Here is a 16,887-nt window from a genome sequence, read left to right as displayed (position 1 = left end):
TTCATGAATTCTGAACAAACCTCCTTGGTCTGCCTTGTTTGGGTGAGAGGTTGCTCTGTTAGGCTTTGGATTGATCTAATGGAAAGATCTGCTCTGGAATGGACTGTTCTGTTAAGATAGATGACTCCTAGATACCGTCTCAGAGATCATAACATCATGGCCTGTTTTTCATGGTCTCACTTCTTTAATGGAATCTGAGAAGCTGATGGAAGGGGCCATCCAAAAACTGCCATAGTCACAGGATATTGAATAGGTAACAGACATTTATTTTTATACATTTTATTTATTTATTTACTTGATTTTTATCCCACCCTCCCCCCATAAGCAGGCTCAGGGCAGGATCACAACAGTTATATATAATACATAAAATAATTAAAACATTAAAGCACAATAGTTAATAAATAACAATAAAATTCTAATAAAACCTAAAGATGGGAGTCTAATTTTGGGGGTTCAGGAGCCACTTGAAGGAAACTAGTTAGGTGGTCATATGTAGCAACCCAGTGATGCTTGTTGATTTCTTAGGTGGGCAGAACAGAATTGACACTATGACGCTGCATCAGTAAGATCTAAGTGGGCAGTGTGAGCAGGGGAAATCAAGATAAATTAGACGTCTGCCACCTCAACCAAAGGCTTGGCAGAACAGCTCCATTTTACAGGCCCTACAGAACTGTAATGAATCCCACAGTGCCCTGATCTCCAGTGGGAGCATGTTGCACCAGGCTGGGGCCAGGGCAAAAAAGGCCCTAGCCCTTGTCCAGATTAAATAGATGTCTTTCAGGCTGGGGACTGCCACAAGGTGTTGGTCAACTGAGTATAAAGCTCTGAGCACATATGGGGAAAGTTGGTTGTGTAGGTATGCTGGTCTGGTCCCTGGCTGCATTTAAATTTTTGTACATTTTATGACTGCTTGCTTTGCAGCCCTAATTCCTAACTCTCCAGCCGGCACTCCCTGATCCTGTAAAAAGACCTCTACCATATTTGGGATTTTAGATACATTGAACTTTTATCTGATACTTAAAATAACCAAAACATATAAATGTAATTTTTAACTGTAAGAAGCAAAAAAAAAAAAGTCCAAAGTTATCAAGGAAACAACACTGTTTTGGTTTCTCTCTTTCTCTCTCTTTTAATTGGTTTTAAGATTTGGTACTACCGTACCTTCCTCCTGACCCATCCTCAGGAAATGACTCTGACTTTATGCATGGAAGAAACTTATCTCCTGGTCATATCCTTTCATTATAGATCCTAAACTTTTTTTTGTTAATCATGGCAGTTAACTGGAGCAAGATATCCTGTATTTCTTCCATTTGTAAGTGGATTGTTGCTTGCTTTTGGAAGCCTATAAATATTACCTCTTCCTTACTGTGTAATTTATTAGATGTGTGGCAACTTTCTGGACCTTATTGTCTAGAGCAGCCTGAGAAGAGGTATAGAGTGGCTTCCAGATCGTCTAGGTATGGTTTTTTGTGAGACATGATGCATTTGGCACAATCTGGTGCAGGCTTCCTTTGCAATCATGGTACTCAAAGCTAACTCTCTTTCTTTTCTGGGAAGTTAGAATGTTACTTTAAAAAAAAAAGTCTTCCTTTTTCACTGCTTTATTTAGTTCTTCCTAAATTGAGACATACAGGGCTTTTTTTGTAGAAAAAAGCCCAACAGGAACTTATTTGCATATTAGGCCACACCCCTGATGCCAAGCGTTTGAGCGTTCCTGCTCAAAAGAAGACCTGGAGACATTCATTGGGTATCTCTTAAATATTCAGAAGTGCTAGAGGAGATAACTTGGAGCAAGGGTCCCCAACATTTTCAAACCTAAAGGCACCTTTGGAATTTTGAGAGGAGATAGTGAGCACCAACCAAAAATGCATGGCCAGGAGTTGGAGCCAAACCCCAAATACCTGGTTTAGGAGGTGGCGCCAAACACAGTACCTCTAGCTTTGCTTTTCAAAAGAAGGGACTTTTTTAAAAATTGAAGGAAAGGCCAAGGGGGGGTGGGAAGGGAGAAAGACAAGGAGTAATAAAAAGAAGGAAGCCTGCAGGGGAAATTGAGCCAGAAGTGTGGGAGTTTACCAGTCCTTTTGGTTCTCTAGTTGATGCAGCTGCTTCATTTGAATGGATATCCATAACTAGCCCTGCCTTAAAGTGGTGTCACCTACTTTCTGAAAAGCTCAGCAGGTGACTGGGGAAGTACTGGCAGGCACCTTAGCACACATGGGGAAACCATGATGTGAAATTCTTCCAACCGAATTCTTCCTTCTGTGTTCTCTTTCTTGAAGTATCTTCTGTGCTACTGCAGCCTACCCCTTTAAGGATTAAAGCTGTTTACAATGATTAAATAATGAAAGGGAAATAGTAGAATCCTGACTTTGAAGTCTCAGGGTTTTGTGTAACCTTGAGTATGTTGATATTGTGGTGTACGTGGCAGGGAATAATGTGATTTTGATTAATGTTTTAATTTTCCATTTTAAACCATTGATTGATTAGAAAAAATCTTTTCAGCGTTGTGTTGGTGCTTGCTAAGTTGGAAATATATTACAAGAAGGATTGGAACAGTCTTTCTTTTCTACATATGTAGCTCTTATACTGAACTAGGAATATACCCCCTATATCCGTAGTGCCATTAGGGAGAACTCAAGAGAACAGCTCACTGGTAAAAACTTCTTTGGCCATTTTTGTCAGCATGGATTTTATCTAAAATTAAGTACATAAACTGGTCTATTTAATCTTTCTTCTCCCACATAATGTAAAATGTGCTTTCAAAACTGGGTTGCTTTTCAATTCTAGTAGATGACTAAAAATAATGTGTCAGCTAATAAAATAGTATTTTAAATGTACAGGTAAAATATAAACTTTGACATCTGGATTCCATAGTATGTTTACAGGCACTGGAGAAGTTCAAAGATACCCATTTCTCGAAAAAGGTGTAAAATTAATTACTGATCTATGTGACCAATGTTTAGTAAACAGAGAGAAGAAAAGAAATATTGTGGCCCAGAAACCTGGCTGTTCTGCTTCTCTATGGGGACGGATTACATCCTTACAGCAGCAGTTAGCAGTTCTACAGAATTCAAAAAGAACAACAGTATCTACTCTCCAAAAGTCTAAGGAAGAGAATAAAAAATTAACATCTCAGATACATTTAACTGAACAAAGACTTCAAGCCAGCAAACAAACAATTCAGGTAAAGAATTCTTTCTGCTAATACTATCTTGATATGCAACAAAAACAAGGCCAAACTAATCATTAATAGATCCCTTATCAGTTTTAGGGCTGAATCTCAACCCTATTTTTTTTTAAACCTGACATTATTATAATTTCTCCTCCCCACTGCTTATTTTCATTTTTCATTTCATTTCATTTGATTTATATCCCTCCCTACGCCACCAAAGCGGGCTCTGACTCTTATGCTTTCTGACTCTTATTTGGCTTTCTAGGACAATTAAAATAGAGGTAGACTGCCTATCCCTTTCCTTTAAACTCTGCTTCAGTATAGTTTTTGTGTCACTACAGGGAAATGGAGGGTTTTATATTTAATATTTCAATTTAAAATATCAGTACTTCACAATGCTTAGATATGTTCTCTCAAAGTGGCCGGACCAACCTGATTTTTTGACCTGCCACCAGAAATAGCCAGACCACCCTGTGTTTTTTTGCTTTGAAGACTAGAGGACTACAGTACTGTACAATTAAGTAACCATATGAGTATCCATGTGCCTACACCCTAGACATCAATGTGGGAATGACCATCCTTTGCATGAGCATATACTATAGTGCTCTTTCATTCCACTATTCTACCATCTATACCTTCACATTATGAAATAACACAATGTCTGGGTTGGGTATGCTTGGAGATTTCTGAAGATCAAATTTTCACATTAAAGGCCAAAAAGAAAATAAAAAGTGTCAGCCAGCAGATGTTGGACCATGGGATTATACATAAAAATATTGGTAACATGGTATTGTAAGTTAAATTGCAGGATATTTCAGTATGGAAATATTTCTTAATGTATGATTCAGTAGCAACCTCTTCTTACACAGACCAGTTATTTTTTGCTTATAAAATGTGATTTCATCATGTGTGTTTTAATTAATTAGCCACCTTAGAGGCCCTTATAAGAGCAGAAAGATAATTTTTTTGTAAACCAACTAAATAAGTTATAGAAGTATCTGTCCAACTTAATACACATGTTAAACTTCACATATACTGTTATAATTTAACAGTTGCCTATATTATAGCAAAAGAAAATCTCCCTGATGCCGTGAGGGAAATCCTAATGTGGAAGCTGGTTTCAACATCTGCTGTTCATGCACATGCGCATCCACATATCAAATACTCACATGGCTCTACTAAAATGGCAGGATTATAATCCTCATTGTTGCATTCCATTACTTTCACATGGTATTGTTGAATTGCAACCAATCCTTCTTGCGGCAGAAATAACATTGATTCAACTGCAGTCCTGAGGACACTTTCCTGGGAATAAGTCCCACTGAATGATATGGGCTTACATCTGAGTAGACCTGCTTAGGAGTGCTCCTTTAGGTAGCTGATAGTCTTTTTTTTTCCCTAGATGGCCAGACTTTTGAGAAAACAGGGACATTCTGGAACATACACACATTCTTTTCCTTTGCTAACTTTGCTATTGAGTAAAAGAATAACATATTAGACAATGAGTTGCATAAAAAGCAAAAATCATATAAAGCAATTGTAGGAATGTGGGCAGAAGTTATGAGTTACACTTCAGCTCCTGTTCCTTCTCGGCATGTAATTTGAATTTCTACCTGCAACCAGTCAAGTTTAAAATGCTCTCTTAGTGCTGTCAAAGGGGAAATCTAAACTTTTAAGGAGAGGCTCCAGCTACTTTCCAATGAAAATTATTGAGGTAAAAAACAATCACTGCAGGGAACTTATGTATTTTAGAAGAAATATTGTGCTTCAGAAAGAAAAAGTAGCAGGAAAACTTTTTTTTCTTTGTGAATATGGAAGTTATCTACGCTGAGAGTTAAGATGGTCTGTCTAGGAACAACTGCTAGGGGTGTGCGTACAGCTAAATCCAAACTGAAAAAAACCCTGTAAAATACCCTAATCAGTATTTATCAGGTTTGATTCATCCAGATAGTGAGTTTGGATATTCTTCATCTATCCAAAATGACCAAGCTTCAGAAATTCTAAAAATATTTGGGATTTTTGAGACTGTCAGATAGATGAACAAAGGGCATTTAAAGTGAGCAAAGAATTTAAAGAGATTATGTGACTTTGCAGCTTGGAGAACTATGAAAGTGTTTAAAGGGACTGAGCCCTTTAAGCACCTTTGGAGTTCTCCAAGCCACAGATTGATGTGGCTTGGAGAAGGCATTTAAAAGAACCGTGATCCTTTTAAATGCCGTTTGTTCTTCTATTGAAATCAATTAAGGAATGGGGCATCTTCTTTGGGAGCCAATAGAATTGGATTTTAAACTTGGGGTGACTTTTGAGATGAGGCACCAGCAGCTATGCTGCAGATTTGATGACTCTACCTCAAAAAGCAGCCTTCTCCCCACCCCGAGCCCCAGATACCCCTGGATTGATTCACCGTTATATCCTATAGGACCTTCGGCTATAACAGCCCTCATAGGGTATAATGGAGCGGGGGAGAAAATGGGTTTCCTGAATATTTCCCAAATCCAAATACCATACCAGTATTGAGATTTGGGAATATCAGAAAATACCTTTTTTTTTTTTGACACGCTCATAACAACAGCAGATACTGTTGAGCACTACCAACCTTTTATGATGCACTGTTGTGTTAACAGTTCACTCTAGTAATATTGTATTAGAAGCTATTATTATCAGCAGCTGTTGATTATAATGAAAGTGAGAACACAAATCATGCAAGCAGGCAAAATTATGAAGTTTGGTAGCTTTGGTAAACTAGTTCTCCAATGGCATAACAATATTCGATTTGTCTTTTCTGATAATTATAATTGTCAAATGTAACATTACTTTTAGTCCTAATTCATGACTCTATCTTAAATGGAATACAATAGCTCTGCATTTGCAAATGTTAACATAATGTTCACAGACAAGATAACTCTGTTAACTGAACTGAAGGAAGAAGTCCATTAACCGACATAGACAGATGTTCATGCAGTCAGTACTTATCATAATCTCCATGGACTCTGGTGGTATTAGATCAGCTCTAGATTTAAGATTTAAATGTTCCAGATGTTCATTTTTAAGACAGATTTCACAGTTCCTGAAATCCGAGGAGTGGCTGGTGTCTGTTGGTTTCTTAGATGGAAAATCAGGAATGCTTATGTATATTGCTGTATGCATACACTATGCTTGTGTATGTATGTAAATTGCAAAACGTAGAAATATACATGGATTTGCCTTATTTTTGCACTTATTGACAAGCTGTTGTACAGTTCCAGAATCCATTGTGTTCTCTTTGCAGAGAAAACAGTATACCTCCTATATATATATTTATTTGGCAACATTACTGTAGGGTGACTGCACATTTGGGACTTGGTCTGCAGTTTCCAAGGCTCATCAGAAGTATTGAAGCAAGGCCTTCTGTTTGTAAGTAAAGTAGTTAGGCTCTGCAATCAGTGTATAGAAATCACAGCTGGAGTTGTTACTTAATGTAAAAGTGATGGGATCTGATCTTTCAGGAGTTCCTTAGAAAAATGTCATGGAAGAATTATTGGCAAAATTCAGGGAAACTTTTTTTTAAAGCTTGTTTTTTCCTGTACCCCCTGTGTCTAATGGCAGTGCAGAAATTTCCATCACCAGATGTCTGCTTATATTAAGGCATTCTCTGCTGTACATACCAGAGTAATGACAATTATACATGGGCAAGATATAACATTTTTGCAGCAAAAACACATAGAGACACAAGAGATAGAAGATACAATGCAAAACTGCCATGCTGTTATTTAAGTCAGTAATTATTGCCTTTTAAATGTAGCGACCCAATTACAAAGCCCCCCCCCCCTACAAAGTTACCCCAGAATCCTTTGCTCCAGTTCCCATAGTGCTACAGAAGTGGCACCGCAGGAACAATTGCATTGTTTTATAAGTTGCCTTTGACATCTGAAAAGGACGGAGTAGCTGTACAACCGTTTTCATCTGAAAAGACCAGGAGAAAAAAAGGAAACAGACTTGCAACCCACCAGGCAACTGTTTGCAACTCCTTTGGGTAGCACTACACAAAGGTTGCAAAGCAGTTCTTCAGGAGTGTTCTTCCAGATGTGTAACTGTTTTTTCTTTTTAAAGCCTCTGCTTGGTGTTGCCATATTTCAGCCTAAAGAATTCCTACAGTAGCATTTTAAAAATCACTGCAGGCATTTCTTGAACAGTTCCAGTGATGTTAGTAATTTGTAAAAGGGAATCTTTGTTGTCTTGTGCTTTCAGTGCTTTACACTGGAAACCTCCTTAGCATCTTGGAGCTTTGCTGGCTTCAGTGAGCTACCTTTTGGATTACCTGGATGTATTTATAAAAGAGATTGCTTTATTGATATTATGAATAGTCCACTTAAATTGAATTCACAAAAGGGAAAATAAATTCCATTCTTCTCATATATTCTCTCGGTAGAGTTCTTAAAGGCTATAGATATTATCGAGTGCTAAAGCTTTCTTTTGCCCCTGACACTGGAGTCAGTGTTTTGCTTCTGCCCACAATCTGACTAGTATTCACATTTAGAAACCACCCCCCACCCCGATTTGATCACTGGAAATGGTGCTGGTATTTTGCCTACCACTGCAGCACATGGTACAAGTCATCTGAAGCTATTTGCCTTGAAGTTTTTTCCAGGGCCACCTTTCTTTGCTTACATCACAGTGTGTTTTGCTTTTTTTAAGTGCTGTTGAATGAATGCCCCTTGTTTTCTAACCATAGGTTGGTTGTGGTAGGTGATTTATTTATTTTTGAGCTACTCCCTTTTTACAATACTAGTTAGTAATTGTCTCCATGTTCTAAAAAACAAAAGGCATGATACAGTAAAAGACTTTTATCCCATAGGTTCAGACAAAATGCCTTCTATGTTCTACTGATCTCTAAAGCAGAATTACTATTTAAAAAGTCTTCCATTATTAACAATACAATCCTAAGGAGAGTTACTCCAGTCTAAGTCTATTCATTTAAATGGGCTTAGAATGGAGTAATTCTCCTTAGGATTGCACAGTAAGGAACTTGCATAGGCTACATGTTGGAAATGTAACCTCATAAATTAAGGCAACTAGTTAGTATAAATCAGACCTGTCTGAGTGCTAATATTATATTCATTGTAATGCAAACTGAATGTTGATAGATACTAAATGCTCAAAAAGGTATAATGTGGTGAGCGAACTGAATTATTCTGGAAGATGGAGTACTGCTCCTCTAACTGCAAATGGTACAAAGGCCAAGTCTTATGGGGCATAACCCATCCGAAGTTAAGAACTTCTGTGTGACATTGATTTTTCTGGCAGAGCTAAGCATGAACTGGTTCTTTGGGAGGGACATTCATGGAGCTTAACAGTGCCAAAATTTAGCTGGGTGATGCAGTACAATCAGTATACAAATTAAAATCAATTTCAGGAGTACAGTCTTTTCAGGAAGAAAATAAGCTCCTGTTTCTTCATCTCTCTGGCCACTGATAATAAAGAAAGTCCTAGATAAGTATTGCAGCATGTGTACCTAAAGTGTGAATAAAACCAAATAGTGTCTAAATGCAAATAAGTAAGAGGTGTGAGGATAAAAGTGTAAGCGCATTTTCACACGAATACATTATCCCATTTTTAATCAGATTTGTTTGTGAATGCTGCAAAAGCAATGTGGTATCATTTCAAAGGGGGTACTTTAAGGTGGGCTCTTTAAACTGTGTACACAGTGCATTTAAACAGAAGTGCTACAAATAGTTCTAGTAGCACTTCCTATAACTCAAATGTAATTTCAAAACAAAAGTAGTTTTCTGTGCAGTATGGTCAAAGAGGAGATGATATCCTACGCTGCGCTCTTCTGTTCCACCAAAAGTGCAACCATGTTGTAGATGGAGTTCCAGTAGGTGGTCATGTCCTGGATGAGCCAGTGTTCAGACTCTTCCCCCTCCCTTTGCCTCTGATGCAGCAAACACTCAGACTTGATGCTGCATGAGAAGTGGGTGGCCAGGTGCCAGCAGGTCTCAAAAAGCAACATAATCACTACAGTTGCAGCATCCCAAAAGGGCTTGACAGTGCTCCCAAGCCCCAAAACATCCCTCACCACTAGATTGGGGGGTGGGGAGTGCCAGGCAGACAATGTCCTTGAAGCACACAGCCCTCACTGTGGCCAGCATGTTGGCATTGGCATCCATGGTCATGTAGCTATGGATGATATTGCTGCCACCCAACCACTCAGGCTACTTTGAATTGTGGTAGTGATGCTTGCCACCCTGTGGTCTGCATCCATTACCTGTGCATGGAGCCAGAACCATCTTGTAACCCAGTGGCAGGACTCTCCCCTTATGAAGCCTGGGCTGTGCCACCAACAGTCTGAACAGAGTTGCCACCAGTGAGCAATGAGGGAAAGGTGGGCAATGAGAGAGTGCTGCCAGCCACTCCAGAGGTCCTCCATGAAGTAAACAGTTTGGCCTTGGACTCTGGAGAGCTTGACCTTAACAAGTGCCACCAGGCCCGTAGCCACAGGGGGGGCCAGCCCCTCCACCCAACCCCCTCAGACCTTTATGGCCCCTCCTTTCCTCAGTCCCTGCTCTCTCCACAGCCACTTTTCTCCCCGTGGCTCTAGCGGCCCCCCTCCATGCAGCACCTCTCCCTTCCTCCCACCCAGCCAGCCAGCCACTCACCCACCAGACAAAACTGTAAAGAATTGGCTCCGGGGGCTCATGCCAGGTGCCCCCCATCCCCCGCTGATCACATGATTGCCTGGAAAAGCCGCTCCAAAGCTGGCAGTTCCTACACCAGCTTTCTGGCGCAATCTGCAAGTTCAGCGCTGGCCGCCCCAGCACTGAACTTGCTGATCATGCTGGAAAGCCAGGGTAGATACCGCACGTAGATACTTTGGAGCGTTTTTTCCAGCCGATCATGTGATCGGCAAGGGGGCATCCTGCAAGAGCCCCAGGAGCCCGCTCTTTACAGTTTCGCCCAGTGGATAAGTGGGTGGCTGGGTGGGAGGGAGGGAGGGGGAGGAGCTGTGCAGAGGGGGGTGGGGCCACAAGAGCTGCGGGGAGAAAAGTGGCAGTGGAGGGGGGGGCCGCCAGAGGAGAGGCCCTCCATCCAAAAATTTTTTCTGTGGCCCCCCCCAACCAGAATTTTCTGGCTACGGGCCTGATTGCTACCATGGAGCAGTACATGGCAGGCAAGGCTTGGCAGCTCATGGTCCTTTTTGAGGAGATGGGGTACCAGGGAGCCAGATGGTGCAGCAGCCAGCAAAGTCTACATCCTCTCTGAAGGCGAACTGTTGGCCATCAATTGCAATCACCTCATGACGAAGTGAGTCATTGCTTCCTCTAACCTCCCCCTTGCCCTTTTGCCTGGTATTTCCCTGGGGGCATGATCTCTTGGAGGGTGGCCTACCTTGGGGTCCCAACCACAGTGCTCAGGTTCTTTCTTTGTGGAGCCTTCTGTTCCCCCAACTTCTCTGTTCTGAGAGGGAGTGGGCCTATTCTGCCTCTTACTGGCTGTCACTCTTTCCTCCAGCACCAAAACACTGGGATACATCCTATGGAGGAGCCTCCAGAGAATACTGGAAGACAGATGCTGGGTGTCCCTCCCCCCCCCTTGGAAATGGCATGGCCACCACCCAGAAGTCATTGGGGATGTTCTGGAAATTTTCCCACTTGGTGGAGTGGAACTGTGACCCTAGAGCCATGGTTTGAGCCGGTGGTGGGGGGAGCACAGCTGCTTTCTCATGCTGGGCTGAGATGCACCAGAGGTGGACCTATCACCAAGCAGCAGGGAGTTGGGATGTAGAAGGCATGGATACTTCACTACCACTACTCCCCTCTGAAGCATTACCTTCAGAGTCCTCCTTTCTAAACAATGTAAAAACTTCTGCTGTTGCAGCAGTATGGAAAATCATTCCTAGGAGAGCCCCATGGATGAAACAGGAAAGAGACTTCGACACCTCTGCTGATTACAAACTGGGGATGTTCTGAAGGGAGGGGCTGTGTTTGGTGCCCAGGAACACAGCTCTCTGGTGCATGAGAGGATGAGGGCTTCTTCCCCTCACAACAATTATCCCTTCCACTTGCTCTCACCCTCATGGTACTGAATCCACAAGCACCCAAGAACCCCAGCATGTATGTCCCAGGCTGTATGGAATCAAAGCCCTCACCCACAAAAACCCAACCCCCCCCCTGCAGAGAGCCAGATGATCAGAAAAGGAGAAGTGGGGTGCAGGGTATGTATATATGTGAGCCCTCAACTAAGGCAGACACCAGCCAGGGCCAGCACGTGGGAGTAGGCCAACTAGGTGACGGTCTCAGATGCCACTTGGCCTCTTTGCACGCCCGCACTGGTCCTGACTTTGCCTAGGCTCCCCGAGGCTCAGAAAGCCTGGGCAAAGTGGGGGTAGGGGCCATGAGCTCCCACTGCCCCCCTGTCCTGACTTCGTCTAGGCTCCCGGAGGCTCGGGAAGCTTGGGTGAAGTCAGGGGGTATGTCAGTGACGTCATCATTGACATCATTGGGGCTTGCGTGCGAGAGAGAATATGATATCAGGGGTTGGGGTGGGGGCAGTGAAGTGCGGTTTGACCTCGGGTGCAGGAAAGCCTAGCACCGGGCCTGCCACCAGCTATGGCCCACCACCTGGCATGAGTGAAGAGCTTTTGTAGAATCAGAGCCCTGACATACAAATACCTAAAGACCCCAATTGAGATCTAGAGGATCAAAAAAGGAGGGTTGGGGTACAGGGTATGTATATATATGAGTCCTCAGCTGAGGCTATGCCTCACTGCTCAGCATGAGTGGAGAGGCTGTGTTGAATCAGAGCCCTGACCCACATACCCCACCCCCCAATGGCCCCAGCAGAGAGCTAGAACAACAACAAAAGAGGGGGGGAGGGGGGGAGTGAATAGAAACCAGCAGCACAAGCAAAGCAAAGCCTCAGTCTGGGTGGCACACCCCAGCTCAGAAAGTTTATTTTATTTTATTTATTTTGTACATTTATAGCCCGCCCTTTCCCATGAAGGGCTCAGGGCAAATTCCAACAAGCTAAAACATTAAAACCAACAATAAAACATCAAAATAGTTAAACCAATACATTAAGTCAATCATTTAAGATGGCATGGATGGTATAAGCACTTGAGGCGTAATTATCGTGGGGAGCCTAGGTTGCCCCAAGATGTCAACAGTATTGGCCCCAAATGAAGTGGCAGTCATTGCTGGGAGGCCAGTTGGGTGGTGTAGGATGAGGACGTCCGCTTGCCTCAACCATAGACCTGGCGGAACAGCTCCGTTTTACAGGCCCTCTGGAATGGTAATAAATCCAGAAGGACCCAAATCTCTGTAGGGAGCTGATTCCACTAGGTCGGGGCTAGGGCCATATAGGTCCTGGCCCTGGTCAAGGCAATCCAGACATCCTTTGGGCCAGGGATGGTCAAAAGATGTTGACCGGCTGATCACAATGGCCTTCGGGGCTCATATAGGGAGGGACGGTCCCGCAGGTATGCCGGTCCCAGGCCACGCAAGGCTTTAAACTTCAATACTAAAACCTTGAAGCGGATCCCGTACTCGATAGGTAGCCAGTGCAGACTGCACAGCATTGGCTGACTGCTTGCCCGTAAAGGCAATTCAGTAAGCAATCGTGCTGCTGCATTCTGCACCAACTGGAGTTCCTCGATCAATCTCAAGGGCAAGCCTGTGTAGAGCGAGTTACAGTAGTCCAACCTGGAAGTGACTGTTGCATGGATCACTGTAGCTAAGTCCCGAGGAGGCAGATAAGGTGCTAGTTGCTTGGCCTGCCAAAGATGGTAGAAAGCAGATCGTGCAACAGCTGTGATCTGGGCCTCCATAGAAAGGGTGGCATCCAGTATCACACCCAGACTCCTCACCTTCTAAACTGACACAAGAGGTGCACTATCCAGGGTGGGCAGCCGGATGCCCAATCTTGGCCCCCTGTCAAGCGCCGATATTTCTCAATATCCAAATCCTTTGTTTTAAATCAAAGTAGGTTTATTGTTAGAAACTCAAGAGCTTTACCAAGGACACAAGCCTTGGGAGTAATGGAGTATACAACAGTTACACATTTGCTTTATAGGGTATCATCAAAGGCTACAATACAGATGCATACTTGAGTCACGGTTCAAAGGCTACTAGGCAACTATCTATTTTATTACTAAGGAATTTTAGGCTATAGGAAACATCCACTCAGACTTCTCACACTTCTTCTCACACTTCTTTGGGAAGAGATAAGGAATGTCTGTGTGAAACTGGGAGAGGCGACTTGAAGGTAATATCAGCCAGGTTGTAGCATAAACATCCCAGAGCCAGATGGATTTATTACTTGCCCACTGGCTGTAAATAAGGGGGGAGAAATGGAGAGCTGGTGACCTGCTCTCTATCTAGAAAAAGGCAGTACAGAAATGAGCGCACTTGACACCCCCCCGTGACTCATGAACAGGACCTCCATCTAAATTGGATTAAGCTTCAGTCGGCTCAGTTGTAGCCAACCAGCCACTACTTCCAATGCCCTGGACAGATGGTCTGGGGCAGAGTCTGACTGGTCGTCCATCATCAGATAGAGCTGGGTGACATTTGCATACTGGTGACAACCCAGCCTCAAACCTCTGACAATCTGGGCAAGGGGGCGCATGTAGATGTTAAACATCATTGGCAAGAGAATAGCTTCCTGTGGTACACCACATTCTAGTGGATAATGCAGGAAGGTCTGCTCGCCAATAGCCACCCTTTGTCCCTGACCATGGAGGAAGAAGGAAAACCACTGTAAGGCTGACCCCTGAACTCCAATGTCGGCAAGGCAGTGGGGTCATTAGATCGTAATCAACCGTGTCAAATGCTGCTGAAAGATCTAGAAGCAATAGCAGTGCTGACCCACCTTGATCCAGATGCCTTCTAAGAACATCTGTGAGGGTGACCAGAGCAGTCTCCGCCCCATGACCAGGATGGAAGCCGGACTGGAAGGGGGCAAGGACGGATGTATCTTCCATGAAAGCTTGGAACTTCTCTACCACCGTTTTCTCAATTATCTTGCCCAGAAACGGTAAATTTGAAACTGGTTGATAGTTGGCGAGGACCATCGGGTCCAAAGATGGCTTCTTTAAAAGCTGTCGAACCACTGCTTCCTTGAGCTTGGCTGGGAATACCCCTGATGACAGGGATAAGTTGACAGTCTCAGCCAGGGGACCCTGAATGTCATCTCCACCTGCTTTAACAAGTCAAGATGGACATGGGTCCAGCGAGCAAGTGGTAGGCTTCACCAAAGTTGACCAAAAATAGGTGGGGTGGGGTGGGATGGGAGAGTAGAGGATAGAAACCCACACCAGAAGCAAAGCTCCAGGCTGGATGGCACTGACCCACAGAACCCTGGTACAACAAACATAATTCAGCCCAGAGAGTTGATCAACAAAATAGGAGCGGGGGGGGGGGGGTAGAAATGCAGACTCTCTTAAGAAGAACACAGTAGTGAAGCTCTACTGCTCAACATGAACAGAAAGGCTAGGGGCCATGGGGTGGGTGTGTGCATACACACACACACACACACAGAACAATTAGCAATCCCCTGTCAAGCAAAGCTTCTGTCTATCTCTCTGTAATTCCAATCCTCTTCAACTCGCTGCAAAACCCAACAAAGTAGGGCTGGACTTTGGCTTTATATAGCTTTCAGATCCCATAGAAACAAATGGGAGTTCTGTAATTGGCAGCCAGCTGAGCCTGTCAAGCTTTGGAGGGTCCCTATTTGTGTTCCAAGGCTGAAGCGAATTCTCCCCCACCATATGCTCTGTTGATGCCAAGTTTTCTGGGAAACATTTCTCTTTCCTGGGCCAACCCCCTGAAGTTCAAGGAATGTTCAGGGAGCAAGTGCTGTGATGACCATTGCTTCCTGGACAACACAAAATTCAGCACTAATTTTACTTTTTGTACCAGTGCTCATCCCTAGTGTTCATTCAAATATAAGAGATTTCCATTCAACAACTGCCCCATAACTCCTCCCCCAGGCTTTTTTGTTGTTATTAAACTCCCTTGAGTTCAAAGAGTAATGATCAGATTTGTTATATGAGTCATTCAGACAGAACCTGCTGTCGGTGCATGTGATTCTTTCCTTTAAATTTCCCTTTAATACCTTTCCTGCCAGATCCCTGAACAATTTCTGTTTTGTTTTGGTTTGGGGAGGGATGACACCTTGAGACAAATATCTGATGGAAAAGATTTTGTATGGGTGTAAGCTGAGAACCCAGACTAAATGTGATCCACTGGAGAAGGAAATAGCAAACCACTCCAGTATCCTTGCCAAGGAAACCCCATGAACAGAAGCGAAAGGCTAAAAGATATGGCGCTGGAAGATGAGCCCCTCAGATCAGAATGTGCCCAATATGCTACTGAGGAAGAGTGTTCAAGTAACCACAGAAAGAATGAAGCAGCTGGGCCAAAGCCAAAAGGACGCTCAGCTGTGGATGTGTCTAATGGTGAAAGAACAGTCCGATGCTGCTAAGAACAATACTGCATTGGAACATGGAATGTAAGATCTATGAATCAAGGTAATCTAGATGTGGTCAAACAAGAGATGGCAAGACTGAACATCAACATTTTGGGAATCAATGAACTAAAATGGACGGGAATGGGTGAATTTAACTCAGAGGATCACTACATCTATTATTGTGAGCAAGAGTCCCATAGAAAAATGGTGTGGCCTTTATAGTTAACAAGAGAGTGAGGAAGGCAGTAATGGGATACAGTCTCAAAAATGACAGAATGATCTCGGTCCGTATCCAAGGCAAACCATTCAATATCACAGTAATCCAAGTCTATGCTACAACCACTGATGCAGAAGAGGCTGAAGTGGACCAGTTCTATGAAGATCTACAACACCTTCTAGAATTAACACCAAAAAAGATGTCCTCCTCATCACAGGGGATTGGAATGCCAAAGTAGGAAGTAAAAAGGTGACTGGAACAACTGACAAGTTTGGCCTTGGAGAACAAAATGAAGCCAGGCAAAGGCTAATAGAGTTTTGTCAAGAGAACAAGCTGGTCATAGTGAACACCCTCTTCCAACAACCTAAAAGGCAACTCTACACGTGGACATCACCTGATGGGCAACACAGAAATCAGATTGATAATATACTCTGTAGTCAAAGATGGAGAAGTGGCTTACAGTCAGCAAAAGCAAGACCTGGAGTTGATTGCGGCTCAGATCATGAGCTACTCATCGCAAAATTCAGGCTTCAACTAAGGAAAACTGGGGAAGCCATTAGGCCATTCAGGTTTGACCTTATGAATATACAGTGGAGGTGAAGAATAGGTTTAAGGAACTAGAGTTGATAGAAAGAGTGCCTGAAGAACTATGGATGGAGGTTCATGACATTGCACAGAAGGCAGCAATCAGCACCATCCCAAAGAAAAAGAAATGCAAGAAAGCAAAGTGGCTGTCTGATGAGGCTTTACAAATAGCTGAGGAAAGAAGGAAAGTGAAAGGCAAAAGTGAAAAGGAAAGATTCACCCAACTGAATGCAGATTTCCAGAGAACAGCAAGGAGAGATAAGGAGGCCTTCCTGAAGGAACAATGCAAAGCAATAGAGGAAAATAATAGAATGGGAAGGACAAGAGATCTCTTAAAGAAAATTGGAGAAATCAAGGGAACGTTTCCTGCAAAGATGGCCATGATAAAGGACAAAAACAGCAAGGACCTAACAGAAGCAGAAGAGATCAGGAAGAGGTGGCAAGAATACACAGAAGAATTATACAAGAA

At 43.2% G+C, this 16,887-nt stretch overlaps 1 protein-coding gene across 1 annotated transcript in view; it reads left to right on the top strand.

Annotated features, from left to right (window-relative positions):
• The window catches only part of CNTLN (centlein), a 380,111-nt gene that overhangs the window by 265,919 nt on the left and 97,305 nt on the right, over positions 1–16,887 (top strand). Inside the window, exon 18 of the mRNA XM_060236541.1 lies at positions 2,964–3,184. Within this exon, the coding sequence (XP_060092524.1) occupies positions 2,964–3,184 (221 nt within the window). The remainder of the gene's footprint in view (positions 1–2,963; positions 3,185–16,887) is intronic.

Source organism: Heteronotia binoei, chromosome 4, assembly GCF_032191835.1.
Source record: "Heteronotia binoei isolate CCM8104 ecotype False Entrance Well chromosome 4, APGP_CSIRO_Hbin_v1, whole genome shotgun sequence".
In the NCBI taxonomy this organism is placed as follows: Eukaryota; Metazoa; Chordata; class Lepidosauria; order Squamata; family Gekkonidae; genus Heteronotia; species Heteronotia binoei.
The sequence above is the reverse complement of the archived record's forward strand: the minus strand, read 5'-3'. Positions and strand labels throughout refer to the sequence as shown.